General features: G+C 55.5%; 12 protein-coding genes across 12 annotated transcripts; 7 read left to right on the top strand and 5 right to left on the bottom strand.

Annotated features, from left to right (window-relative positions):
• Positions 1–1,005: 1,005 nt before the first annotated feature.
• On the top strand, positions 1,006–4,659 carry mug30 (putative E3 ubiquitin-protein ligase mug30; the record flags this gene model as incomplete). Its single annotated transcript, XM_036634816.1, has 2 exons — positions 1,006–3,688; positions 3,737–4,659. The coding sequence occupies 2 exons, from the start codon at positions 1,006–1,008 to the stop codon at positions 4,657–4,659; spliced, it is 3,606 nt and encodes a 1,201-aa protein (XP_036500676.1).
• Positions 4,660–5,060: 401 nt separating this feature from the next.
• Positions 5,061–5,879, bottom strand: CGCS363_v002966 (uncharacterized protein; the record flags this gene model as incomplete). Its single annotated transcript, XM_036634815.1, has 3 exons — positions 5,061–5,502; positions 5,586–5,692; positions 5,841–5,879. The coding sequence occupies 3 exons, from the start codon at positions 5,877–5,879 to the stop codon at positions 5,061–5,063; spliced, it is 588 nt and encodes a 195-aa protein (XP_036500677.1).
• A 495-nt stretch (positions 5,880–6,374) lies between these two features.
• On the top strand, positions 6,375–8,409 carry CGCS363_v002965 (Genetic interactor of prohibitins 3; the record flags this gene model as incomplete). Its single annotated transcript, XM_036634814.1, has 2 exons — positions 6,375–6,714; positions 6,764–8,409. The coding sequence occupies 2 exons, from the start codon at positions 6,375–6,377 to the stop codon at positions 8,407–8,409; spliced, it is 1,986 nt and encodes a 661-aa protein (XP_036500678.1).
• Positions 8,410–9,219: 810 nt separating this feature from the next.
• On the top strand, positions 9,220–9,800 carry YPI1 (Type 1 phosphatases regulator YPI1; the record flags this gene model as incomplete). Its single annotated transcript, XM_036634813.1, has 2 exons — positions 9,220–9,418; positions 9,475–9,800. The coding sequence occupies 2 exons, from the start codon at positions 9,220–9,222 to the stop codon at positions 9,798–9,800; spliced, it is 525 nt and encodes a 174-aa protein (XP_036500679.1).
• Positions 9,801–10,314: 514 nt separating this feature from the next.
• Positions 10,315–11,302, top strand: CGCS363_v002963 (putative urease accessory protein ureG-like; the record flags this gene model as incomplete). Its single annotated transcript, XM_036634812.1, has 2 exons — positions 10,315–10,502; positions 10,663–11,302. The coding sequence occupies 2 exons, from the start codon at positions 10,315–10,317 to the stop codon at positions 11,300–11,302; spliced, it is 828 nt and encodes a 275-aa protein (XP_036500680.1).
• A 196-nt stretch (positions 11,303–11,498) lies between these two features.
• On the bottom strand, positions 11,499–14,044 carry tsr1 (Ribosome biogenesis protein tsr1; the record flags this gene model as incomplete). Its single annotated transcript, XM_036634811.1, has 2 exons — positions 11,499–13,834; positions 13,936–14,044. The coding sequence occupies 2 exons, from the start codon at positions 14,042–14,044 to the stop codon at positions 11,499–11,501; spliced, it is 2,445 nt and encodes an 814-aa protein (XP_036500681.1).
• Positions 14,045–14,461: 417 nt separating this feature from the next.
• Positions 14,462–16,193, top strand: utp7 (putative U3 small nucleolar RNA-associated protein 7; the record flags this gene model as incomplete). Its single annotated transcript, XM_036634810.1, has 2 exons — positions 14,462–15,172; positions 15,222–16,193. The coding sequence occupies 2 exons, from the start codon at positions 14,462–14,464 to the stop codon at positions 16,191–16,193; spliced, it is 1,683 nt and encodes a 560-aa protein (XP_036500682.1).
• A 354-nt stretch (positions 16,194–16,547) lies between these two features.
• CGCS363_v002960 (Peptidyl-tRNA hydrolase 2) lies at positions 16,548–17,323 on the bottom strand (the record flags this gene model as incomplete). Its single annotated transcript, XM_036634809.1, has 2 exons — positions 16,548–16,873; positions 16,942–17,323. The coding sequence occupies 2 exons, from the start codon at positions 17,321–17,323 to the stop codon at positions 16,548–16,550; spliced, it is 708 nt and encodes a 235-aa protein (XP_036500683.1).
• Positions 17,324–18,015: 692 nt separating this feature from the next.
• Positions 18,016–18,900, top strand: nrk1 (Nicotinamide riboside kinase; the record flags this gene model as incomplete). The annotated part of the gene is made up of 3 exons (XM_036634808.1): positions 18,016–18,155; positions 18,208–18,313; positions 18,364–18,900. The coding sequence occupies 3 exons, from the start codon at positions 18,016–18,018 to the stop codon at positions 18,898–18,900; spliced, it is 783 nt and encodes a 260-aa protein (XP_036499784.1).
• A 111-nt stretch (positions 18,901–19,011) lies between these two features.
• gla-1-0 (Glucoamylase) lies at positions 19,012–21,227 on the bottom strand (the record flags this gene model as incomplete). The annotated part of the gene is made up of 6 exons (XM_036634807.1): positions 19,012–20,090; positions 20,154–20,285; positions 20,336–20,409; positions 20,460–20,607; positions 20,655–20,876; positions 20,933–21,227. 6 exons carry the CDS (start codon positions 21,225–21,227, stop codon positions 19,012–19,014), a joined length of 1,950 nt encoding a protein of 649 aa, XP_036499783.1.
• A 2,316-nt stretch (positions 21,228–23,543) lies between these two features.
• On the top strand, positions 23,544–25,560 carry snu66 (U4/U6.U5 tri-snRNP-associated protein snu66; the record flags this gene model as incomplete). The annotated part of the gene is made up of 2 exons (XM_036634806.1): positions 23,544–24,369; positions 24,428–25,560. The coding sequence occupies 2 exons, from the start codon at positions 23,544–23,546 to the stop codon at positions 25,558–25,560; spliced, it is 1,959 nt and encodes a 652-aa protein (XP_036499776.1).
• A 283-nt stretch (positions 25,561–25,843) lies between these two features.
• Positions 25,844–26,494, bottom strand: CGCS363_v002956 (uncharacterized protein; the record flags this gene model as incomplete). The annotated part of the gene is made up of 1 exon (XM_036634805.1): positions 25,844–26,494. One exon carries the CDS (start codon positions 26,492–26,494, stop codon positions 25,844–25,846), a length of 651 nt encoding a protein of 216 aa, XP_036499775.1.
• Positions 26,495–26,508: the final 14 nt, after the last annotated feature.

Below are 26,508 nucleotides of genomic sequence, written 5' to 3'. Positions count from 1 at the left end.
GCATGGAAGGGGACGGGAAGCTCGATGGAAGGACTCTGTGAGCATCGTCAGGTAGAAGAAGAAGGAGAAGCAACAACAACACTACATCCGAATGGATGCATGCACTTAGATGCAACACACTGACTGCACTGTCACTGTCACCGTCTGGCCTGATGCCCGCGTGCGCCGCGCAAATTGTTGGCTGGGACACTAAAGGGGTCAGTTCCATTAGCTGCCCTGCCTAAGTGCTCTGGTCCTGCAGTAGCCAACAACAAACAAACGACTCCAATGATGTGTTTAAGCACTCTCTGCAGAATAAGGTCACTTGGCCGTCCGCGATGGCGCTTCTAATCATGTTATGGCCTTGAAGCTAATTCCAGCCCGTTGCAGCAATCCTGTAGCTGGCGCATCGGGAAATTCCTCCTTGCCTTTGCGCCTGCAGCAAAGATCCCTACTTGTATCGCAAACCATCTTCCTCCTGCAGAGCGGCCTGTCTCAGCCGACCTGACGATCCGACGTTGACTTACACACACAACAACATTAGACGAGACAAGAAGCAGGTGCAGAGCCTCCCTGTTGCGACCTTTGCCTGGCTATTACTACGTATTACATCCCTACTCCGCCAGCCATTTAGGAATGCCTACCGACTGAAGGCGCACACTCGGCAGCTCCAGCTCCAGCTCTTCAGCTGCTCCTCCTCCTCCCCCGTCCCGAACATCCCATCCCACTTTTACGTCCAGGTCATCTGCCTGTTGCCGTTCCACGTCTTGCCTGTGTGCGCGTGTGCCGCAGGTCAGGTCCCAGTCAGTTTGCAGTGTCCTTCCCAAGTTCCTGCCTACCTGGCTTGAGTGCTTGGTTGGTTTTAACAATTTAATGAAAACCTTGCCTTCCTTGTCCTGTTTCGTTTATTCGTCCCTTCGTTTATACACCCAGCCCGCTGCGCGCATGCCGATTTGCTGCTTGCAGAGGCCCCAATGCTCCTGCCGTCGCAGACATTAGACGACGATCTGGACCTCGCCCGCAAATATGGCTCCTTGGTCGCAACGTCATGCTCCACCTCCTCGTCCTCCTCCTCTCCGTCGACCTTCCGCCGATGTTATCTCCCGGATACACAGCCCCTCCTCTTTAACTGCACCGCCTGGCCAGCTGGGACGACTGCCAGACTATGTGCTTTTGGATAATTCCCAACTGCATGCTGCCGACGAGAGCTCTTCCGAATCCGACTTCCACCCCAGACGTCCGCGGCGACCGACCCATTCCCGATCCATGAGCCACCCCTTTCCAGCGCTGTTCTCCAAAAAGAAGCGCCCTGAACCCACGACCTACGAGACCGACTCCGACTCCGATGATGCGCCCGTCATGACCAAGCCATTGGGGAACACGCAGAAAAACACACACAAGCGCGGTGGTGCCAACGGCAGCAGAGATGGCGGCAGCAAAGACTTTGCTACAGGCAACTGCATGACTTGTGGTTCCCTCGTGCGCTGGCCGCGCGACCTGAGGGTCTTCAAATGCACCGTGTGCCTCACCATTAATGACCTCCCTCCCGATCAGCAAGCGAGGGCCAACGCTGGTCCCAAATGGCTTCAGCGCCCGTCCCAGGATTCAACCTCGCCCCAGAAGCAACCTCCCCGCCCTGCCGACCGATACGAGGCCAGGCCCATTTCCCTCGACCAGACTAAGAGACTGATCCGGCAATGCATTCGCAACCACTTGACGAGGGCCATTAGGAGGACCTCGAGCTTTGAAGATGAGCGCCGCGAAGTTCTTGAGAAGCACCTGGCCCCTAGCCACGCGGACAATGGCGACCGCCCATGCACCTCGCGACAAATGGGCTCCGGAGTTCACAGGCGGCAGAACAGTCACGACAACAGACCGGCCTACCTTTTCCCAGAACAGCCCACGCTGCACCCAAACCCGCAACGAGTGCCCCCACCGTCCAGATCCTTCTCCTCTTCATATCCGGAACGGCCCCCCTCCATGCGGCAACTCGCGGCCGAGGCTAGTGGACCCCGGCCGGCGGACCCGAGATGTTGGCAAGCTGATGATCCGAAGAGAATCTTCAAGCCTCTTGAGGACTACATCATGACCTGCTTCAACTCATTCCATTGTGTGAATTCGTCCTTCTTGTCTCGTCGCCCAGCCCCGGCAGTCCGGTCAGGGAGTGAGTCTGCTCAAAGACGACCCTCCCTTCCACGACCCGAGCCGAGGCATCCGGAACAGTGCAGCGAGACCCCCATCATTGACCTCGATCCTAAACTGCTTCTGCTGGGAGACTTTGCCGAGAACGGAACATGGTGGACAGGCAGTCAGAGTCAGAGTCAAAGTGGGGCACGACATAAGAGGTCGGCTTCACATCGAATTGATGAGACGCCGTCTTTCGTCACGCCTCGCTCTGCGCAGGTTGAATGGAACGAAGTCGCTGAATGGTATCGAACGATACTCAACACAGCTGAGTCTTGGATGGCCGTCTATGAAGAGATGAACCGAGAGGCAGGGGCCGGTGCTGAGCCGGGGACGCCAGTACCAGACCCTTTGTCGGCCACGGAACTACGAGCTTTGGAGTCTCAGCTACTTCACGGACAGGAGCATACTCATAGAGCACTCCTGAAAGCCACGGAGAATCTGTTGAAACGACCTGGTCGCCCTATGACAGACCCCGAGGACCTGCGATTCCTCCTCGTCGTCTTGGAAAACCCGCTCCTTCACGGCGAGCCAAACACTTTCCAGGGACAAGGGCGTCGGAAGGAGACGAGAAGGCCTGACGTGCCCAAGCAAGAAGGTTCGGCTGTGAAGACTGGACCTGTTTCGGGACAACATTCCGTCATCATCAAACGAATTTTAGGCTTGATATCAAATTCGTCAAATACCTGTCAAAACCATCTTATTACTTGGTTCGCACGGTATACAGAGTCCAGATTTATCAAAGCCAAAGACTTGGCCGCTGGCTTTTTGACATACAGGCTCATCCGACAGAATGAGAAGAAACAGGAAGTCAGGGTGGACATCACCGCTGGGTTGATTCCGAACATGAGTGCAGGTCACCACTCAGCCGCCTCGCTTCACGCGGCGCTTGGAACTCAAAATGCTCCGTCGAAAAAGCAAAAGGAGCAACCGAAGAAGATGGTTTACAGCGAAGACTGGCAGATCAAAGCTGCCGCGCGGGTCTTGGCTCTCATATTTGCGGCCAATAACATGACGCACATTCGACGGCCAGATCAGACGGCAAGCACTTCCAGTAGCACCACCCACAGAGGCGGTATTCAGGCGCACGGGCAAATTATTCCGACGAGCGACTTTTACAACACCATGATTGACTACACCGACCTAGTGGCCGAATTCGAGGCCTGGGAATTGAAACGGGGCCGCTTTTCTTTCTGCCAGTATCCATTCCTGTTGAGTATGTGGGCGAAGTCTCAGATTCTAGAGCATGATGCCCGCAGACAGCAAATGACCAAAGCTCGGGATGCCTTCTTTGATAGCATAATGACGCGGCGGGCTGTCACTCAGTTTCTAGTGCTCGATGTTCGAAGAGAGTGCCTTGTGGATGACAGCCTGAAGGCGGTGAGCGAAGTCATTGGAAGCGGTAGCGAAGACATCAAGAAGGGGTTGCGCATCGTTTTTAAGGGCGAGGAGGGCCTCGATGCCGGCGGTCTAAAGAAAGAATGGTTTCTACTCCTCGTCCGGGAGGTCTTTAACCCTGACCATGGTAAGTTCTGTCCTGTATCTTCTTAGGACTTGTCTGACATGTGCGTAGGCATGTTCATCTACGACGAGGACTCCCAGTTCTGCTATTTCAACCCCAACTCCTTCGAGACTTCTGACCAGTACTTCCTGGTTGGCGTCGTGATGGGTCTGGCCATCTACAACTCGACTATCCTGGACGTGGCATTGCCACCTTTCGCTTTCCGCAAGCTTCTTGCGTCTGCGCCTAGCTCTTCAACCGGGCCTTCCGCCCATCCGCGACCAAGTATGAATTACACCCTGGAGGATCTCGCAGAATACCGTCCACGACTAGCGGCGGGACTTCGGCAATTGCTAGAGTTTGACGGCGATGTTGAGGAAACTTTCCAGGTCGACTTTGTTGTCGATGTTGAGAAGTACGGGATCATTACTCAAGTTCCTCTCTGCCCAGGCGGAGAGAGAAAGGTAGTGACCAACGCCAATAAGTGGGAGTACGTGAATCTCTATGTTCGGTACCTGCTTGAGACAGCAGTCACGCGCCAATTCGAGCCTTTCAAGCGTGGTTTCTACACTGTCTGTGGAGGCAACGCCTTGTCACTGTTCAGGCCGGAAGAAATTGAATTGCTGGTGAGAGGTTCAGACACAGCACTCGACGTGGATGCTCTCAGAGGTGTGGCCGAATACGACAATTGGGGGACCAAGACTCCTGACGGTGTCGAACCGGTCGTCGGCTGGTTTTGGGAAACCTTCAAGGAGGCGACACCAGAAGAACAGAGAAAGCTGCTGTCCTTTATTACGGGCACTGATCGAGTGCCGGCAATGGGAGCTGCTCTGCTTCCCATCAAGATAACGTGTTTGGGCGAAGATGAGAACAGGTATCCCATTGCTCGAACATGCTTTAACATGTTGTCCTTGCGGCGCTACGGGTCTAGGGAAAGATTGGAACAAATGTTATGGACTGCTGTTCACGAGAGCGAGGGCTTTGGACTGAAATAATTGTATTACGCGTCAACGACACAGAAATCATTAGCATCCGGAGTTACAGACAACGGCTCTGAAGCCGTCTGAGGGTATTGAAACGCATCTAGATAGGGTGGCAGCAAAATTCGCACCGGCTCGCAGCCTGTCGGGTTTCTTTTCGGTTTGGCTTTGGCCTTTTCTTGGATGTACATGGGTGTAAGCCCTCATTACCTTATAATGAACAAAACAAGACTTTTCTTTGTCGTCACTTCCGATCTCCATGCGTCCGAAGCACAGTGACCAGAGTCGGCCCTAATGGCAGGTGTATGTCAATCATGAAGCTGTCCATGGAGCCCCCGGTCCATGTAGAGATTCTTTTTGGTACATTTTGTACATGGTATTCATACATTTTCCTCCTCGCACCGCCATTCGTGGGCTTATACGGCAACCTCGGCACGCGCCTTGTCCAACATCGCCTTCTGCTTCTTCGCCTCATCGCGGATCTTTGCATTGGCGACCCGATCCTTCTCTCCCTTCACGCGCAACTTCTCCACCTCTTCCATCTCCCGCAGCTCCTCTTCGGTCGGAGTGACGGGAGTGGCCTCAGCCTCGGCGATGAAGCGCTCCAGAATCTCTTCGGAGCGCTTGTCCTTGATGTCGAGCTTGACGACACGCTCGTTCTCTGTGGGTTCTGGGGCTTTGCTTCCGTCCATGGCGGAAGAGGGGTTCTGGGGTAGCGTTGCGGGGTCGATGGGTGCGCCCTTGCTGAAGTAGATGTGCATCATGGCGGCGCCCTCGTTTGTGGCTTTGCGGTTCACGATCATGGGGACGGCGGGGTTGTGGTACTTTAAGCGACGGAGCATGTTCTGCCAGAACTTTCTGTACTGCGGTATCAGCATCTGTTCGTAGGAGCCGTCCCATGCGCCGGTGAGCATGGAGGGGTGCGGTGAGGGTTGACGGACCTGGGCCCCATGTGGCCGCCTTCCATGGTCTTGGCGAACTCCATGTGTATCCTTGTGACGTTGGGAGGGAGGATGGCGGCGCCGGGGCCGTGGCGTACCGAAAGGATCTGCAAGAGGTTTTCGTGTCAATTGGAGCCATCCGGGAATCGTGAATCGGGGTCTCGAGCAATCATATGTACCTTCTATTCAGACTGTTAGCTTCATGTTCAAGTCGTTTTGCGCAGGAGTAAAAATCCTCAAAATTTCAACACTTACAGCTCTGAGAGCATGCCATCTCTTTCCTACGTTGACCATCTTGGCGGCTGTCTGAGAAGTCTCCAGATATCTTACTACCCAGAGGAACTACTGCTTCACCCACTTCAGGACCTCGATCTCTTAGTCGCGTGGTCGAGATGCTGGAAAATTGCTGCGACCCTTGCGTTGAAACGGGCCGGGATTATCCGGATAAGGGAAAAAAAGTTGGGGTGCTTATCGCGCAAGCTTGGACCGGGATCTACAGGAATTTTTGAGCTGGGGGGGTTGAATGTGAGAATCTTAGCGGGAAACACTCCGAATTCGTTAATACATGCAACTTTTTCTGGGTGATTGCTTTCCTGGACGAGTATGCATCGCGCGCTGTCGCCAAGATGGCTTCGTAGCGCGCTGAGCATTGGCGACCGGGCCGCTCTGGCTGAGGTGCCAGTGTACCTCTGCCCAAGCCTCAGCGTAGCTAGCACGCGACACACTTTTGCGCCGGCAGATGCGCATCGAAGGCTTCCCTACAGGCAGCAAAGATGTGTGCATAACGAGATGGTCCCTGCGACCGAGCTCACACCCGAACAAATTCTCGCGAAACCGCCGGTCGACGAGTCTGCGCACGTCCTGGCCAAGAACCTGCCCTTGATATGCAGTGGGTGCGGGGCACTCAGCCAAACGGCTGAGCCTGGACAGGCTGGTTACTACGATCTGAAAAGGAGGGCGGTACGAGAATATGTCACCATGGAGGAAGAAAAGGCTGGGAGGGAAGCGCAAGAGGAGGACGCGGTTGTTGAAGCGGCACTGCAGAATCTGGGCGAGGAGAAGCTCAAGGAGCTGGGACTTGATCCTCGCTCTTTGCGCTATGGGGAGGAATTGGAGTCGAACAGGCCCGGTATGTGTCGCTTGGAAGCTTGAGATGGACATCTGCTAACGCAACGTAGTCAAAGGACCGACGTCTTGGAGAGTGCCGCTCTGCGACCGATGCCATAGGCTCGTCCACCACCACGAGGGCGAACCCATCTACCACCCGAGCATAGACTCCCTACGGGAGACGATCGAAGAGTCGCCGTTCAAGAAGAACTACATCTACCACATTATCGATGCCGCCGACTTTCCCATGTCGTTCATCCCGAAGCTGCACATGCTCCTCGACGCCAACCTCAAGCATCGCAACCGTAGGAACAAGGCGGGCCGGTACTACAGGGATCGCATGTTCAACATAGACTTCGTCATTACCCGGTCGGATCTGCTCGCGCCACAGGCGGAGATGGTGGACAGGATGATGCCGTACATGCGCGAGGTGCTGCGCCGCTCTTTGGGCAAGTTCGGAAAGCTCGTCACGCTCGGTAACGTGAGCTGTGTCAGCGCGAAGAGGGGATGGTGGACCAAGCCGCTCAAGGACAAGATTTATAAACGTGGAGGGGCTGGGTGGATGGTTGGTAAGGTCAATGTCGGGAAGAGCCAGCTGTTCGATGCTGTGTTTCCCAAGGGTACCACCGCCGACATCTCCCTGAAAACACCGATCAACATTTCCCTCTTCGCGAAAGAGGAGGACGGCCCGAATGAGCGCTACGTGACGGAAGATGTGGAAGACGACATGCGCCTGGATGAGACGTCTATGTTGCCGCCCGTTCGACCAGAGACCAACTACCCCGAGATGCCTACGGTTTCAACTCTCCCTGGTACTACGGCATCTCCCATCCGTATACCCTTCGGCAACGGAAAGGGCGAGCTGATTGATCTTCCTGGTGTTGCTCGTTCGAACTTGGAGAACTACGTGAAGCCTGAACACAGGTCGTCCCTGGTCATGGAGTCAAGAATCAAGCCGCAGCAGCATAGCCTGAACACTAAACAGTCTCTCATCCTCGGCGGCGGACTGATTCGCATCACCCCGAAGACCCCCGGTCTGGTCTTCCTTGCATACAACTTCACACCTCTCCCGGAACACAAGACCTCCACCGAAAAGGCCATCGAGTTCCAAGCGGAGACGCGAGAGGCGCCCCTCAAGGTGGAAAAGCTCACAGTCCAAGGAACCGGCGAGACAATCAAGCTTGCCGGAACCTTCAAGCTCAATCATGATGTGACCAAGGAGCGCTCTGGCCCTCTGACTCGCAAGGACGTTGCCAACATGAAGGTCGAGGACCTCCCGTGGCGTGTCCTGGCCACCGACATCCTCATCGAAGGCTGCGGCTGGATCGAGATCGTGGCACAGGTGCGGACGAGGCACCTGTTCGACGGGATGTCCTCGTTCCCCGAGCAATCAGAACCGGAGTCTCTGGAGGAGCCTGAACCCGAACCTGAACCTGAGGCTGTTGATCCGTTTCTGAAGATGGAGCAGGCGGCAGAGCAGCATGCCGTGTCAAAGGAGAAGCCCAAGCCCGCCGCCGAACCCGAGAACCCGGAGCCGAATTGGCCCGTCGTCGAGGTCTACTCCCCCGAGGGCAAGTTCATTGGCGAGCGTCTTCCCATGAACGCGTGGTTGATCAACAAGCCGCCCAAGAAGGACATCAAGGCTCGTCCTCGTAAGAGTATGAAGGGTGCGAAGAAGGCGGCGAAGCAGGCCAAGAGGGCTGCTGCTGCGTCGTAGCGCTGTGTAACTGTAGCATATTCTGTACATCATCACTCCATGTACATCATCTGAAGACATGAATAATGAAAGTTCATTGTATGATTAACGTATTTGTTGGAAATGGGCTGTGTAACCAAGTGACGATGAGAGAGACCACGCACGCTACTGGCAGTTTGGCTGTGGCGGTAAATGCAACGTAGGTCGGGTAGTTGTAACGCCGATTGTTTATCAAAGACACTTGACCACGTATGAGGGACGTAGGACTACATCGAATGTCTGATACACCATGACATCAGCTACCCTCGGAATCAGCGATTGCGATTGTGAAAATAGTCTGGCCTGCTTTCAATCCCAATGACGAAGAAAAGCCACTGTTAACATACCGGCCCGGACCGTTGAGACCCCCGGTTCCGGAAGTTGACGACCCGGCGTGCCATCGGGCGGCTGGACCGGGTGTACCTCCGATGTGGGGCCCAGGAATGACGTGGGGTACCATGGACTTTCAGCTGCATGCCAGAAAAATAACAAAAAAGCATCCCACCTTCTTTCGCAGGCCAATGTTCTAGAGCCTCCCCCCCAACACCAATTACAAACCACGACGACCCCTGAATATCTTCGATCCTCCTCACCGCGACAGATCCACGCAGCTTTTGACTCCCAGGCACGAAACCGCAGCGACACTGCGACTCAGTGCTGCAGCGCATTCTGCAATTCGAGAAATTTCCGCGGGGTAATCTTGCTGAGGATTTATTGGTGCGGAGCGCCTCAATTAAAGGCACACGACCAACCACACACACCGACTTCTCTTTCTGTCACCACACAGCGAACATGGCGGCCGTGCAAGATCCTCAACAGCGCTCGACTCCCGGCCCGTCACAAACGCAGACGGAGACGACGAATACCCAGAGCCGGACTGGTACACAGGCGATCTTGCGACTGAGGGGTGCGCATGCGCCCACCAGGCCGTCGGTGAGGTGGGCGGAGGACGTTGTTGACAATGAGGGTCTTGGACGCAAGAGTTCAAAAGGTAAGCCTGCGCCGCCTTTCTCTGTGCATTCCCAATCGCTGATAGTTCGAAAATAGTATGCTGTATCTACCACCGTCCCAAAGGTGTCGACGAATCTAGCGATGAGTCGTCTTCCGATTCCTCTTCAGACTCAGATTCCGACTCCGACGGCGGTGGCAGGAGGAGGGTACCTTCGGCCGACCACAAGGGCAAGGGGAAGAGTAACAAGAAGAAGAATCACGACTGTGACGATCATGATGGCCATAGCCATGGCAGGAAATCTGATCGCGACGGCAAGCAGAAGAGAAGGCCGAGTCCCAACGCGTATGAGAGGGTGCCGAAGCCGCCCAAGCCCAGAGACGAGGCGAGCGAGGGAAGCAAGGAGCCGCAGTCAAAGGCTTGACTGAAGTGTCCATTATTACACTGTTTTGCATGCATTGATTGGCGTTGGGTTGGTTCTTATGACTTAAATGCACACCGCCCCTGGTGAGGGCGAGCGAGATTAAGAGGATATATGCTAGAAGTATTCACGTAGAGGCTTCTGAGTCTACCCAGTACACGAAGTTGAGGTGGTTTACAAGGGTTCCCGCCAACATGCGGGTGTAGCTTCATGAAAGATCCTATGACCTCCTGTTCCGTCTGATCGCAAATACGTACATGGCATTATTCATGCTGCTGGTCGCAAGGGCGACGGGCGCTATCCCCGCAGCATGGCCGGCGGCGGCCGTGGGGAAAATCGCATCCCACTTCGACCACTGAGATAGGTACCTTTATCGATAAGCTCACTGACCCCGCGACCCTTAAACCTCCCACAACCCCTCCAGTTGAAGCTCTCCGGACGAACTCATCCTTCAAGTCGTGATATACCCAACTTTCCGCATCTCTCTTGTCTTCTGTACCATCCAATTGCACCCAACATGTCTCACACGCACTCCCACGACGGCCCTGCCGGTCACTCCCACTCCCACGATGGAGGCTTCAATGCCCAGGAGCACGGCCACTCCCATGAGATCCTCGACGGTCCTGGAAGCTACCTTGGTCGCGAAATGCCCATTGTCGAGGGCAGAACCTGGGCCGACAGAGCTTTCACCATCGGTATTGGAGGGTAAGTCAAGCTGCGCAGACTTGGGTGATTTTGGAGCTTGAAAACCGCTCAGCACCTTTCCGTTCCTGGAAATAACGATGGGACTCCTCTCAAGCCATCCACACCAATGAGCTGTTCCATTGAGACATACGAGAGCTCGCGCGTGCTGACCAAATTCCAGACCCGTCGGCTCCGGCAAGACTGCCCTGATGCTCGCCCTCTGCAACGCCCTCCGCGAAAGGTACAACATCGCCGCCGTCACAAACGATATCTTCACCCGCGAGGACGCCGAGTTCCTCACCCGCCACAAGGCCCTCCCCGCCCCGCGCATCCGCGCCATCGAGACCGGCGGCTGCCCTCACGCCGCCGTGCGCGAGGACATCTCTGCCAACCTCGCCGCTCTTGAGGACCTGCACCGCGAGTTCGATACCGATCTGCTGCTGATCGAGTCCGGAGGCGACAACCTGGCGGCCAACTACTCGCGCGAGCTGGCGGACTACATCATTTACGTTATCGATGTCTCTGGAGGCGACAAGATCCCCCGCAAGGGCGGCCCGGGTATCACCCAGAGTGATCTGCTGATTGTGAACAAGACGGACCTGGCGGAGATTGTCGGTGCGGACCTTGGTGTCATGGAGAGGGACGCGCGCAAGATGCGCGAGGGAGGCCCAACCGTGTTCGCGCAAGTGAAGAAGAACGTTGGCGTTGATCACATCGTCAACCTCATCATCAGCGCGTGGAAGGCTGCCGGCGCGGAGGAGCAGCGCAAGTCGGTTGGTGGACCCAGGCCGACGGAGGGACTGGACACTCTCAATGCGTAAAAACGGGGGGACAAGGAGCGTGGAAAGTTGATCATTCATTCGGCCTGTTGAAAGGGGGTGAAAAAGTAATATGAACCTTGAACTCCGGCATTGGCATCAGGCTTGTATCTACAGCCGACGTTACTGCTAATATCTATATTTTTCCCGGAGCCTTTTTTGATATATCCATGTCATGAGCTTTTTTTTTTTTATTCTTTCATTCCATCATCACATCACCCTCCTCGGACTGGCCAGCACCAGCCTCAAGAAGAGGTCCCTCAATGGGGATAGCGTTACGAGGCCACACACGCTTGTACAGACTGACACCGATGGAGTCCTGCGGGTTGATGCGGCCATCGAACGTTGCCTTGAAGTATCCGTGGGTACCGAGGGGCTCCTTGACGAAACCGCTGCGGCCGCGCTTCGTCCACAGCGGCAAAGCCTTGAACCACTCAACGTCCTCACGGTTGAAGAACATGTAGCGGATCGTGACGATCTTCTTGTGGATGTGGTACGGGTGGCCAGTGAGGATGACCCGCTTGGCAATAACGCGGTTCGTCGAAGGCGGCAGAGCGGTACCCGTGGCGATGAGGGTGAGTCCGATGGTCGACTCGTTCTCCGCCTCTTCCGAACCCTCGGCCACAGGCTCGGAGCGCTTGAAGAAGAGCACAGGCACGGCACCCCATGTGATGGGACCCATGAATGTGGCAACGGCGGACTGGCCGGGGTGGAGATACCGGCAGAACTTGTGCACGTCGTTGGGGGTGTTGCCCGGCTGGGAGAAGACGGGCTTGACAGTGAAGCGGCGAGGTCCGCACTGCACGATGAGCTCCTCCTTGGCCTTGATGGAGCGGTGGTAGTCGGCGCTGAGGTTAATGAGGTAGTTGACAGCCGTCTTCTTCTGCTCGTGGCGCAGGAGAGAGAAGAGAGTAACTGGCCGGCTTGGGTCGTAGGACTTCTCGAATGTCGCCGGAACGCCCCTGAGGTGAACGTGGACGCGCGTACCAGGAGCAACACCGCCAACGAGAGCCTCGCGGGTGGTGCGGGAGCGGGAAGCCTGGTAGTCGGGGATCCGGAGCAGCTTGCGCCATTCTTCCGGCTCAAAAGCCTTGTCCTCGTCCTGAACCCACTCACTCGTGCGCAGGGACTTGAGACCTCTGTACCTTTGGAGACGCTCACGAGCGAGCACGTTGGGGTGCAGCTCGATCTCGTCGGGGAACTCCTTGTCTTCTTCGACTTCATCGCTCTTCCTGGCGCGGTAGGCCGCCAGGCCCTTGGCGTCCTCCTCCTCATCAGGCTCGATGAACATTTCTGACTTGCCGCCGTATTCTGAGGGGGCAGCCTCGGTGGGCTCCTTTGGTGCGTAGCCCTCGAAGCCGTCTTCAGGGCGGGCTTCATCCTCCTCGCTGTTCTCATCCTGCATCTCGAAATCCTCCATGTCCGATCCATCGTCGGACACGTCGTCACCGAGGTACCACGCCGCTTGGTAGTTGGACGTTCCCTTGGGAACTCTGGTCTTTAGCCTGTTGTTCTCCTCTCCGTCGTCATCGGAGAAGTAGTGGTGGTCGTCAAGCAACACGCCCTTCTTGATCGTGGGAGGTTCGTTGTCCTCCATCTCATCATCATCCATCACGGCGTCGGGCGCCAGCTCAGCCAGGTCATCCTGGTCTTCATCGGGGGTATCAAGAACTTTCTCCGCCTCGTCTTCCTCCACCGCCATCTCGCCCTTCTTGGTCTGCTTCGGCAAAGGCGCAGAAGTGATCTTTTCGATCTGGAATGTGCCGTAGTCGCCAAGCTGGATCAACCGGTTGGCCTTCAGGCCTCTTCCTCTCACGATACCGGTAACAACAGTCGAGTCAAGACCCGAGTTGGGGAACTTGATCTCCTCGGCCAACAGCCAACTCCTGTCCTCGCGCCACCTGACGCCCTTCGGTGTGGTGTTGCAGAGAGAGCGCATGAGGTTGGAGCATTCTTGCCTGTTCTCCAGGCTGTACAGCTTCTCCTGCTCAGGGTGGAAGTGGGTGATGTATGACTTGAGAGAGGCGAGAGTCGACGTCTTCTGCTTCGCCGGCTCAATCTTGTCCAAGCCGTAGACAACGGTAAAGAGCGTTGACAGACCCTGGCTTTCCAGACCACGCAGCATCAGCTCACCGAGGTCGTCCACCTCGATATCAGCCGAGAGCATGACAACCACGAAGTCGGCGACCCGGGTGGCGTCCAGAACAGCATTCAAGTCGCGCTTGAGGGGGATATACTGCAACTTCTGCTTGAAGCGGTCGACCGGAACTCGGAACGGCGTCTCCAACACCTCGGCCTCGATGTCCAGACTGCTGTTCAACTGCTTGATGGCGGTCGCGGCGTTGCCGTCCTTGCACAGGGGCACAACAGCGACAGTCCTGGGGGCTCCATCTTTTCCGGCAAAAATCGACGTCTCCTCCAAATGCTCCTTGCGCTTCGCGATCTGGCGCTGCTTGGCCTGGTTTCTTCGGTCGAACTTGGACATGACTTGCTGGTGGGGTGTCTTTCGCTGGCCGCGCTCGCCTCCGAGTCTGCCTGTAGAGAGACAGTCAGTTTCTTATATGTTCGTGCGACAAAATACACCACTCGAGCGCTCCGAAGTTTTGTGCGGGGAGAAATATTGGGGATTGGCGAACCTTTGGCGGCGTCCCTCAGCGCACCCTTGGATGCATGCTTGCCTGACTTGAAGGACTTGTTGACTTGCTTGGTGGTTGGTCGATGAGAGTGACTCACCGAGGCAGACATGTTGCCGTCGCCTCCAGCCTTGAATCGGAAAGGTAATGAAGCCAGTTTGGGCGCAAGTTGCTCGCAAGACGACTGAGAAAATCGGTGTGACAGCAATCAAGGCGACCCCGAATTTGGACTCGAATTTCGGTTTTGCGCCTGTGATGGCGGGGTTGTTCGAAAAATTCCAGTGCACTTGTGCGCTATCGATAAGCCCCATTAAAAAATGTCTGCGCCAATTGGATGCCGTCACCGACAGTGGAATGTCAGTGCGAGGAAAGTGTTCCGATAAGATAAAGAAATTTTGCTGGACCGCCCGGTACATGGTGCAAAAGTTGCTGCTGCTGATCTCTCAATTCCGGGTCTCGCTGTTTTTACCACCCCCGTGACGGCATCTGCACAAGACACGCGCATCCGACCACGACGGCGTCGCCCAATATGGAGATCGACAGCGCAGAAACGAAGACGATATCTCGGAACAACACACACGACAATGGCGCCGTCCAGGTGAAGCAGCGTACGGCCCTCGTCCCGCGAGAGGAACGCGAGAAGCGCGAGAAGCTCGAGAGGATCCGCCGGCAGAGGGAGGCGAACAAGGCGTACGGCCGCGGCAAGAGCGTCAACGTCAAGAACATCAAGGACAAGAAGCTGCGCACCAACCTGTCGCGACTCGAGAACAAGTACCGCGATGCCGCCAACAAGGCCAAGGATGCCGAGATCCTGCTCGAGAACACCGGCGGGTTCCTCGAGGCCGAGACGGAGCTTGAGAGGACGTACAAGGTTCGCCAGGACGACATTAGCGAGGGTGTTGCTGTTTCGACGGCTCAGAAGCGCTTTGAGCTGAAGCTTGAGGAACTTGGACCGTACTTGGGCGAGTACACTCGCAATGGAAGGGAGCTGCTACTGGCGGGTCGCAAGGGTCACGTCGCGACGTTCGACTGGAGGGAAGGCAAGCTGGGCTGCGAGATCCAGCTTGGTGAGACGATTAGGGATGTGCGATGGCTTCACAACAACCAGTTCTTCGCTGCTGCGCAGAAGAAGTATACCTACATCTACGACAGGAATGGTGTCGAGATCCACTGCTTGAGGAAACATACGGAGGTCACGCATATGGAATTCCTTCCCTACCACTTCCTCCTCGGTACAGTGGTAAGTACAGCTGATGAATTGTTCCTCTGGACCTTGCTAATTGTTATAGGCGGCGACTGGCTGGCTCAAGTACCAGGACGTTTCCACCGGCAACATCGTCGCCGAGTATCCCACTAAACTCGGCCCTCCGACATCGCTGACCCAGAACCCTTGGAACGCCGTTCTTCATGTCGGTCACCAGAACGGCACGGTCACTTTGTGGTCGCCCAACCAGTCAGAGCCTCTCGTCAAGCTGCTGGCTCACAGAGGCCCTGTGCGGTCAATGGCCATCGACAGGGAAGGTCGCTACATGGTCTCGACCGGTCAGGACTGCAAAATGGCCGTCTGGGATATCAGAATGTTCAGGGAGGTGAACAGCTACTTCACAAGGCAACCCGCGTCATCGGTGGCCATTTCCGACACCGGTCTTACGGCTGTTGGCTGGGGAACCCAAACCAGCATCTGGAAGGATCTTTTCAACAAGAACGAGCCCGTCCAGCAGAAGGTGCAGAGCCCTTATATGGCGTGGGGTGGCGAGGGCAAGCGCATGGAGCGGGTGAGGTGGTGCCCGTTCGAGGATGTTCTCGGCATGGGTCACGACGAGGGGTTCTCGTCCATCATCGTCCCTGGCGCCGGAGAGGCCAACTTCGACGCCCTGGAGGTCAACCCATTCGAGACCGCCAAGCAGAGACAGGAGGCCGAAGTCAAGGGCCTGCTGAACAAGCTCCAGCCCGAGATGATTGCCCTGGATCCCAACTACATTGGCAACATCGATCTGAGGTCGGAGAAGCAGCGTCGGGAGGAGAAGGACTTGGACTCCAAGCCCCTGTCAATCGAAGAGGAGATCCGCAAGAGAGCGAGAGGCAAGGGCGGCGCTTTGAGCAAGTACCTGAGGAAGCAGCGCAAGAAGAACGTCATCGACGAGAAGAGAATGAAGGTGGATGCGATCTGGGAGGAGCGACAGAAGGCGAGAGAAAGGAAGCACCAGGAAGTCGAGGCGGATCTGGGCCCGGCGCTGTCGAGATTTGCGCGCAAGGAATAATGGGCGGTCTATGTAAAAGTGAAAAGTTGGACCGGGAGTTGGTTGCATGTAAGAGGCGTTTAGGCATTTGCTCCCTTAGTGAACATGAATACCCGACACTGGGACGATTTATTGTACCGAACACGCTCAAGATCGACTGGCAGTGATGAGTTCTTCGTCATTGAAACGTTCACCAAATTGGACTTTTTAATCATCGATGAGACAGCTAATGCCCACATGCTATGTGAAATACAATCAAGCCCATCGCCAACTTTTGTATACCGTACGCCATTACGCTCATTTCATGTATGTTCCCTGAAGTCTATGTTTCGTGCCAAGTCTTGATATCCATATACGGATTCCTTCCATTTTCGTTTACAGCAGTTTAAGGTGGCTGGTGACCTGGTCGACCAGGCTCTTCGGCGCGGGACCGACGCCAAGCACGGTCAAGCTGCCGGCTTCGATCTGCGTGCGGCCTGCGTCGGCAATGACCTCGGCGGTGATACCCAAGCTGCGCGCCTTGCCCATGAGCTCGAGCATCTCGTTCTGATCCTTGATCTGGACGGCAATCTTGGCCTGGCCGAGGCGCTCCCAGCGGGATAGAATCTTGGCGGCAGCAGAAGACGGGTCGCGGGTGGCGGCCTTCGAAAGGGACTTGTAGCATGCGAGGGTTGCGTGGGAGGCTTGCGCTGCCATCTTGCCTATAGGAACAATGGTTTGTAAGCTTCGAGATACAAGCAGGGGTTCTGGTCTTGGGGGGGAAACGTACCCTTGGTCATTCCCAGATCCGTCCTGACAACAAGAACTAGCTTGCACTCCTCATTCGAATCAGCAAGCGGTGCCTTCTCCGGGTTCGGCTTCTTGGCCTTCTTCTCAGCAGTGTTGCGCTGGCGCAGACCATCACGAACGTCGGCGGCCTCGGCATTGGACCAGTTAGGCGCGTGATCGAGGATGGTATCGTCCTCGTCGATATCAGATTCCTCGCTCTCGATGGGATCCTCCTTGTTGGCGCGAGCTTCGGCGCGCAGCTCAGGGGAGATGAGGTAGCCGCGGATCGTGTAGACACCGAGCATGAATCCTGAAAGGAAGGCAACGAGGGTTGTCGTGATGACGGCAGCGCTCTGCCCCGTGGTGGCGTCGTGAATGGCCATTGTTGGCGTTCTTGGTTTTCTCGAGATGGGGGAGCGACGCTGGGAGACGACGACGACGATGGGAGACGGGACGCTGGGAGATAACGGCGCTGGGAGACGGCGGAAAGTTGGGATGAACTCGAGCTTTTTTTGTGGGCAGATGCAATTGGAGATGCTGCTGCAGTGAACAGCGCTGTGCCTGGCCGGATGACGCACGTCAGGGGCTTGCCTGCTGCCCCGTGTGTGGCTGAAACCCCCCTGGTCTACCTGGACAGCTGCCAGGGAGCCCTTCAGCGGTTGTCTCCACCATTGAATCTCTGCCCGTGCGAGGGAGGGGTCATGGTGGGGGTTGATTCGGAGATCTGAGCTACTGCAAGTGGTCATCTTGGATGAAGACTTGGCTCTGTCCATCTCCCGCTTACATATCTACGAGGCGGTCTGTCTAGACTGCGATATTTGGGTGTACCCGCCTTTACATTCACTTGGTAGGTCTTACTATTTATCTGTCAAGAGCCTCATTGTTCTCTTTTCATAAGAAACCGCTTGCTTCCTCTGTCAGCAAGTCTACTGTCCGTCGTCGTTGGTATGTACACATGTCGCGTGACATAGGGAAGATAGGCGGCAAAAGATAGACAGTCTCTTTAAAATAACTCTACGTCAGAGTGCCTTGGCTAACCGTTGTCAAGATTCTCATATCAGAAGGATCCTTCACGATGAACGGGGGCAACAACGTGGTAATAGGCCTCAGCGGCTGCTCCTCAAGCGGCAAGACGACGTTGGCTCGCTTGTTGCGAGATATTTTCCCCAACACCTTTATCCTCCACGAAGATGACTTTTACAAGCCGGAGTCTGAGTAAGTAAATTCTGATGTCTGATATCGTTATCTGACTGACATAATCCGGTAGGCTCCCCACGAAGAATGGGCTCCTCGACTGGGACTGCCCTGAGGCCATCTCAGTGCCTGACATGAATAAGGCCCTTACTCATATCCGTGAAAATGGGACATTTCCAGTGAGTTGCGAAAGAGTTGTGGCTCTCAAATATACTTACGGTTTGAATAGCCTTTCGTAGACTCCAAGGAGGACCAAAACTCTGTCGGAAAGTGCCCAGTCTCTGATGAAAAGATTGCTGCCATGAAAGCAAGGGTCAGCCGTTGGCTGGAACCAGGCCAGCCCGGACACGCCATCTTCACCGAGGGCAAGTTGAGAGTTTGCCTTTTCGACGGCTTCCTTCTGTACTGCAAGGAAATGGAGACTACGATGAGCCTTATCGACATCAAGCTATTTCTTCTGGTCAGCCGAGCCAAGGCACAACAACGGCGCGAGGCCCGCGATGGCTATGTCACTCTGGAAGGTTTCTGGAAGGACCCGCCTGGTTATGTTGACAAGATTGTTTGGCCTAATTATGTTGAAGCGCACCAGTGGTTGTTTGAAGAGGGCAATGTGGAGGGTAGGCTGAACGAGAAGGTTTTGCAAGAAAAGGATATCAAGGCCCAGCTCGGCAAGGGTCTGGATATCGACATGGAGGCGACTTTGGAATGGACCATCGAGATCATCATTACAGAACTCGAGCGGAGGGCGACAGAGAAGGCCGAGTAATAACGTTTTACTGCTCATATACTTATTCCCGACTATGTACAGGGGTTCCGTTTGTACCTATGATCCAAATCCAAATATGCCAAGCTAGGCCGAAGTTCAAGTACACGTTCATCACTGCCAGGTATCAGACTTCGTCGCCGCTGTGGTGCACGAGGGAACGGTGTAAGTATGGTTAGGGTCGGCCTCCCAGGTCACAGTACCATCGCTGGCGACATTGATGTACTTGTACTGGATAGCCTGTCCGGCCTGCAGTTCGATCGTCACAGACCACACAGGGTTGGCAGACGTGTATCCTGAAGCACTAAGAGAGATAGCGCTGCCTGGACTCCAGTTGCCAAGCTGGGCAGTGTTTCCAACAATCTTGATGGTCTGGCCGAACTGCGTGACGACTCTCTCGTTGAAAGTGACGAGCACCGAGCCGGGACAAGAGGTAGCAGTTGGAGTAGGACCAGTTGTCGTTGCTGTGGGCGGCACACCAGTGCCCGGAGTCTGGTTGGCAGGGAAAGAGGTTGCGGTGGCGCTCGTATAGGAGCCAACGATGGAAGTGGCCGCGCAGGTGCCAGGAACAGAAGTAGCACTGCCAACCCAGCCAGGAGGGATGACAGCGGCACGTCTCTGGGCAGCTGTCAAAAACGCGGCATACGACCAGGTAAGGTCATCTGCTGAGAGGGGCTGTCCGTTGCTTCGGGAGAACTGCTCGGCAAGAGAGCCGTTGGTCTGGGCATATGTTGCGACCACGTTCATGAAGCCATCAGCGTAGGCGCTCACCGCATTGATCAGCGATGTGTACGTCGAGGTTCCCGATGCATAGGTGCCAGGAGCGACAGAGCCGAGCTGATCTCTGAAGAAGGCCAGGGAAGTCTGGGTCACCGTGATGGAGCCTTGTTGTTTCCAGACATAAAGAGCGTCATAGAGTTGCTCGGCAGCGGCCAATGTGTTAAGATACCAGGGGTTACCACCGTAGTAGCTGTCCTCCGGGTAGCGGCCGACAGCGATGGCAGCGGACTGGGCGATGCCGTTGTTGATGGTGTAGATGGTGCGGAAAGAGTCGACTACAACTTTGTGGCTAGCCAAAGCCTTGTCACTGCATGGCTGGAAGGTGGCAGCATCACAGGCGGCCGCCGGGTCGAAGTTGTGGATGGAGGCCAGGATAACGTTGGCATCTCTGCCGGATCTGCCATTGCCGTTGACTATTCGGGTTGTGTGTGTCAGTAGCCACCGCTAACGGCCGGAATTCGGAACGTTGAGCTTACTGTTGGCAACCATGAAGTTACCCGATGGAGACCAGAATCTTCCCTGAAAGCACAGAACCTGAGGAGCAATGGCATCGCAGGAGTTACAAGAAAGGCCCAATGACTTGGCAAGTGCGCTGCCCTCTACGAGAGCTGCGTCCAATGTTAGCGCCGAGCAATCGGTGAGCCTTGGATCTACCTACCCCGATGTTGGCTGGCAACTGTGAAGAAAGAGCTTCCCTGAACCTCCTCCCAAAGATCGAAGCCGGTTTGGTTCCTAGAAGCGGATTAGCACCAAGCATTGGGGCCAGCATCTGCACTCCTTACCAGTACTGAGCGACATAGTTCAAGTCATTGCGAATAACGGGCCAAAGAACAGACGAAGCGGTCGAGGAGTATCCGTTCTTAACCAGCCACTTGGCGTAACCGATGATTGCGATTGCACGAAGAGCCGGGCCATCCCTCTGAGGCCGTCCTTAAAGCTGTCAGTATGTAATGTGTCTTAAAGTTTCTCTGGCATACCCCAAGCCCCCGTGTAAGGGGCCAAATTCACTTCAAACTTGGGCTCGCCAAGGCCGGAACCGTCGCTCAAGCTTCCTGAAGGGTTCGACACACCCTGGAGGCGGGCTTGAGAGGCAATGTAATTCTGGATGTTGGTCTGCAGGTTTGCGTCGTAACTGTTGGTGAAGATGTCAACCACAGCCTTGAACACGAGGCCGGCGTCTCTAGTCCAGGTGTAGAAGTCTATGAGGATTAGCTTGACTTCGCAAAAACTCTGAGGAGACCAGGCGTTCACTTACACGGAGGATCGGTCTTGTCTGGGGAGGCAATGACGATACCAGAGCTCACACCAGCTGCATGGCACCCATTGGGACCGATGTTGCAAAGCAACTGAGCAAGGGCAATTGGGGTTTCCGTGGCGATGAAGGAGTCAACATCTCTCTTCATCACACTCGCCCCAGGGTATCCGAAGATAGTCTGGGTGGCGATGGAGCCGAGAAGAAGGGCAGAAGTGAACAACTTCATGATGGGCTGGGTGATTTCGGTTTTGTTGATTGCCAGTGCCCCTGACATGACATGTTGAAGGGAAACCATGGTGATTATATATCCCGCCGAGGGGCACGAAAAGGGTCTCTGTCCAGGGTGGTTCGATCCGATGTGCCTTGAAGGCCCGAATGCCAGAGTATCACCGAGCTGTCAAGTTGGCCTGCATTAGCCTCTTGATCCAATATTGCCCCCTTTCAGTGCTGATCGTGGACTCATGTCGGTCAAACCATCTCAGAACCAACTTTCTGTCCTCTCAGACCATCATCAGCGAGCCATCTTACCCAAAACTTTGCCCCAACTGACAATAACAGCCCCTTCTGCTCCCAACAGCTCCCCCGAATTCGATCGGCACTCCGGCCTTGTCTATGACTTCAGTCTCGTTGGTTTCCCCTCAAATTTCGGGAGTTGTTATGTCCTGCTGGGAGGGTAGCACTCAGCTACGGCTCCTACGGTATCCCACAGGGCGCACGTGGGCCAGACTGCTTGCTTTTCCAAAGGGCAACTCGGCCAAGACCAAGAAATGGCGACAGGGGTCCGAATGATGTCGGCAAGCAGATCAGACAACCTTGCCGTTCGGTCCTATCCGCCAGGAACTGGAGTGTGTTATTGGTGGTTTTGTGATGACGGACAGATGAGATGAGGTTGGGGTTGCGGAGGTGGAGGAGACAAGGGCGTTTGCTCCCCCGCACAACCCCCGTCCCGAGGCCTAGTCTGATCGAATGACCAGACACGTCAAGCATGGCTTGATCGCCAAATTCGTCTTAGGGAAATACTTTAGCTTGTGTCTTGCTAACCTACACTGGTAGGTGCGAGGGGATGGAGCTGAATGACGACGGAGGTTATGGATTTTGTGAGCGGATTCAACACCTGGTTGCACGAGCTCTATTGAAGCTGTCACTGTGTAGTAAGTGTACATAGTACACGCAAGACCTTCTAACTAGTTCGAAGACCCAAAGTTGCGTCATTTCGGAGAATGCCTGGATGAAGACGGACAGAGCGTTATGCGACACCCTCACCATTACCGTGCAGTAGTGTCGAGCAGCATGTGTGATGGATGGCAGGGCGGAGTCTCCTGTTGATATCGGGCCGGAGGAGGTCGACACATGTGCGAACAGCTACCCCAGATCACACGGGATGCACCCCGCACCGGCCAGCTCCCACTCCTCGACCGTTCTGACGGCCGGCCGGGATACCCAGAACGGGGATCTGCGCCGTAACCGACAAACCTTGATGCCATCTGGAAGCGGAAGGGTGGGCACCCTGATGCAGGTGCAATATCCATCGCGGAATGGTCTGCTTGGATGACAGCGCCAGGCACGAATGCGCCGAGCAACTGGCCGCAGAAAAATCTGACAGCTCTGCTTGTAGCAATTTTCATGTGCTCATCGACCCTGATGTTTTGTGAAGCGTTTTACACTTCGCGACGGGGATCTTGGTGAGGAAGGAGCAGGCGCAAAATTTGCACTTGACCAGACCGGGCAACCACGTCGTGAACTTCACCTTCTGGATGGGCATGCTCCCTCGTCTATGAGCAGATGCGCTCTGGGCGCAATCACGACAGAGCATATGCTCGAGCAAGGCTCGTAATTACGACTTGGAAAGTCATGCCATTCTAGACGCCATCCCGTCTGGAGATGGGAGGAAATCACGGTGGCGCAACAACAGCAAGCAGCAGACAGCAGTTTTGAAAAATCTGCGCCAGGACGATCACAGGAAAAATACCTACGAGTGAAAATATTTGGGCAAGTCATGGTTTTCCCTAACCTCATTGATCGACGATCTCGGATGAAGGGGTAGGAATATGACGTCCCCAGTACAATGTTCCACCACGCTCAAGCCGAAGCGAACATGGCTTCCCAAAGACCGGTCTCTCTTGGATCTGTCGATCGGAAGATTGACATCATGAGAATTTGATGGCTCCTTTGGTGATCGAGCTGTCGCAGTAATCAACTCTAACCCGCGGACGGGAAGAGGATCGCTGGACACAGACCCGTGTTTGTTGAAGAAAGGAAAAGAGAGAGGAAAGAAAATTCACAAGGCTGCGATATGTACTAAATCTGCGCCCCACCTTGATTAGCTAAGCGTTGTCCAGATCACTAGGGCGGGTCCGGCTGGATGAGCCGCAGACTTTTCTGGTTGGCCACGATGGGTGGGTCTTGCGCCGGCACTGGCCTCAGCATTCCCAGCCTTGCTAAGAAGGTCCGCTCAAGATGCCTTGGTGTACCCAAATAATCTCCAAGCTCTGAACCGATCTGCGAATCCACATTTCAACTTCACTGGATTGCCGCACCTCTAGCCAACGTCACCACGAGCGCGCCATTCTAATCATCCACCCATTCAGTCTATCATCCTCCCCCCGCCAAGATGGACGCTGCGACCATCGAGGAGACGAACCGCATTCGCGTGTCGCTGGGCATGAAGCCCTTGCCTGTGCCTGGCGCCGCTCCCGCACCTGCTGAATCGCAGCGCGACAGATCTGGTTCCGACGACGAGGAAGCACCCAGCACACTCGAAAGCCGACAGGCGCAGGCCTACGACAATTATACAAAGGTTCGCGACGCCGAAGCTGCGAGGCGCAAACGGGAGGAACGCGCAGCCGCCCTGAAGAGGGAACGTGATACTGCCCAGCGTTTCGCATCTTTGGAAGGCAAGGGTCTTGGTGAAGAAGATGATGGAGGCGACGTCGACGCGAAGGCCTGGTTGAAGGCGCAGAAGAAGAGGCAAAAGGCTATCGAGAAAGCGAGGAAGCTGGAGGAGGAGCAGGCTGCTGCTGAAGCGGCTGCACTCGCGGCAATCGAGTACACGTCCAAGGACTTGGCTGGAGTCAAGGTGGCGCACGAGCTGGATAACTTTCTCGATGGCGACGAGCAGATTTTGACCCTGAAGGACTCGACTATCGATCAAAACGAGGAGGACGGTGATGAGCTAGAGAACTTGGACCTGAAGGCACGGGAGAAGCTGCAAGAGACACTAGATTTGAAGAAAAAGAAGCCAGCGTACGACGTTCATGCGACAGACGATGGGGCCGAGCGCGGTATCCTTCAACAATACGACGACGAGATCTACGGCAAGAAGGCAAAGAAATTCACACTCGATGGATCCGGTGCGATAGCAGAGCTGGGTGATATCTTGGGAGAGGCGTCGGAAAAGGCGAAGATGCTGAAGAGCATCAACCTAGATGATGTCGTCCGTAAGTATTGGCCCATTTATCCGCAGCAAGCGTGTGCTGAGCTAACTTTGACTTGCAGAGGACGCCCCCACTTCAGATTACATCGACATTTCCGAGATTAAGGTCAAGAAGCCCAAGAAGAAGAAGTCCAAGTCAACAAGACAGAAGCCGGTCGATGAGGATGACATCTTCCCTACTGATGTGGCAGCAGCCGAGGACGATCTGATGGATGTCGATTCCGGCGCAACTGCCCTCAAGAAGAAGCGTAAAGTCGAGGATGACAACTTTGTCGACGACGAAGACCTACAGGCTTCTCTAGCAATCCAGCGCAAGAGCGCTTTGAAGAAGAGGAAGAGGACTCGCCCCGAGGACATCGCGAGGCAACTGAAAGGACAGGTTGACGAACCTGACAACGAGGCGCAAAGCGGCGGTGTGGTGATTGATGAGATTTCCGAATTTGTGTCGGCATTGAAGAAGCCTGATGAGGAGGAGGAACGCAAGCCGAAGAAGTCGAAGGCCGTCGAGGAGGCCGTCACAGCAATGGATGATTCCGATGATGAGGACCATCCTATGGGCGACGACTCACATCCAGAACGCGAGGAGTCTGTCGATAGAGCAAGAGCGGGATCTACAGACATCGCAACAACAGGAGTCGACGAGGAAAAGACGATCAACGCAGGTGTTGGCTCTGCTTTGGCTTTGCTGAGAGAGCGTGGCATCCTGAAGGATTCGCACGGCGCCGAGCTGAATATGAGCGAGAGGCAGAGAAGCGAGTTCCTGGCAGAAAAGAAGCGCATCGAAAGAGAGCAGGATGAGCGTGCCAGGATGCAACGTGAGCGCGACAGAAACAGCGGCCGCCTCGATGCCATGTCCACCCGAGATAGGGAAGAGCGTGCTCGACAAGCGAACGCACACCGCGAGTTGCAGGCGTCTCGCGCCGTCGACGAGCTTTTCAAGAAGGGATACAAGCCTAACGTCGAGCTCAAGTACGTTGACGATCACGGCAGAACTCTGGACCAGAAGGAGGCGTTCAAGCACATGAGTCACCAGTTCCACGGCAAGGGCAGCGGCAAGGGCAAGACCGACAAGCGACTAAAGAAGATTGAAGACGAGAAGCGACGCGAGGCGCAGAGCGTCCTCGACTCGAGCGAGAATGCAAACATGAGTTCGTCAGCGGCGAAACGGCGCGAGGCCGGTGTTCGATTACAATAAGCTATCGGGGTTTGGGAGGGTGATGAGGACCAGGACAAAAGGTGCATACCCTTAATATGTACAATTCCAAGATTGATCAGGTTTATTCCATGCTGACACAATTCGCAATCCTTCAGACTCCAACTGGTGAGGTCCCGTTCTGACATTGCTCCATCCATTTGGGTATGAGTGTACTCCTTCGTTTGCGTGCATTCTCCTTGGCCGGCTACCTTTCAGCCGGACCTCGGCGCCAAGTGGCTCTTTGTTGTCGTCGTGGTTTTCTACTACTGGTGCCCCCACTCGACTATGAGTGATCCGTCAAACTTCCCCAGCAATCTTCTCTCATCCAGCCCGGTTGAGCCGTCGCATCAAACCGCGCATTTGCGATGGGTGGTTGAGCGAGGCACTCGTATTCCCTCTGAGCCTCGTCAATCAGCCTGTAAATCTCGTCCATATCATACGCCGTCCGCCTCTGCGGCAGCATTGTGACCTCACGCGGTGTCCCGCTGCTCTCAATCGCATCCGTGACCTCGAGCATGAGATCCTCCATCAAAGGTGACACGCACGGCGAGAAGTCCGACGAGATGGTCGACCTCGGACTCTCGGATTTTGTGCTGCTCTGGCTCAACTGCCGCCTCAGCGGCGTCACGTTTCTGGTCGCCGACACGGCCGCGGCGGCAGCCGACATGGCCAGCGCCTCGCTGCTTTGTGTGCGACATCTCTGCTGCAGCCTCGCACGGCGCTCTTCGCGGCGGGATCTGATGATGTCCCTCACGAGGTTGCCGTGCAGCTCGCAGTCCGGGGACGCTGCGTCGTGGAAGCAGTCTTTGCGGCCGCAGCCCTGGGCGAGGGCGTCGGCGTGTGTGACTCTTAGGTTGGGCATGCTGGGGCTCGGCCGCGCGACGGCCGCCCCGTGGGCGTTCATGTCCATGTTCATAATGCCGAGGCCGTTCATGTTGTGGTTGTGTG

The sequence above is a fragment of the Colletotrichum siamense genome (assembly GCF_013390195.1).
Source record: "Colletotrichum siamense strain Cg363 chromosome Unknown KSG_Cg363_contig02, whole genome shotgun sequence".
NCBI classification, from domain to species: Eukaryota; Fungi; Ascomycota; class Sordariomycetes; order Glomerellales; family Glomerellaceae; genus Colletotrichum; species Colletotrichum siamense.
The sequence above is the reverse complement of the archived record's forward strand: the minus strand, read 5'-3'. Positions and strand labels throughout refer to the sequence as shown.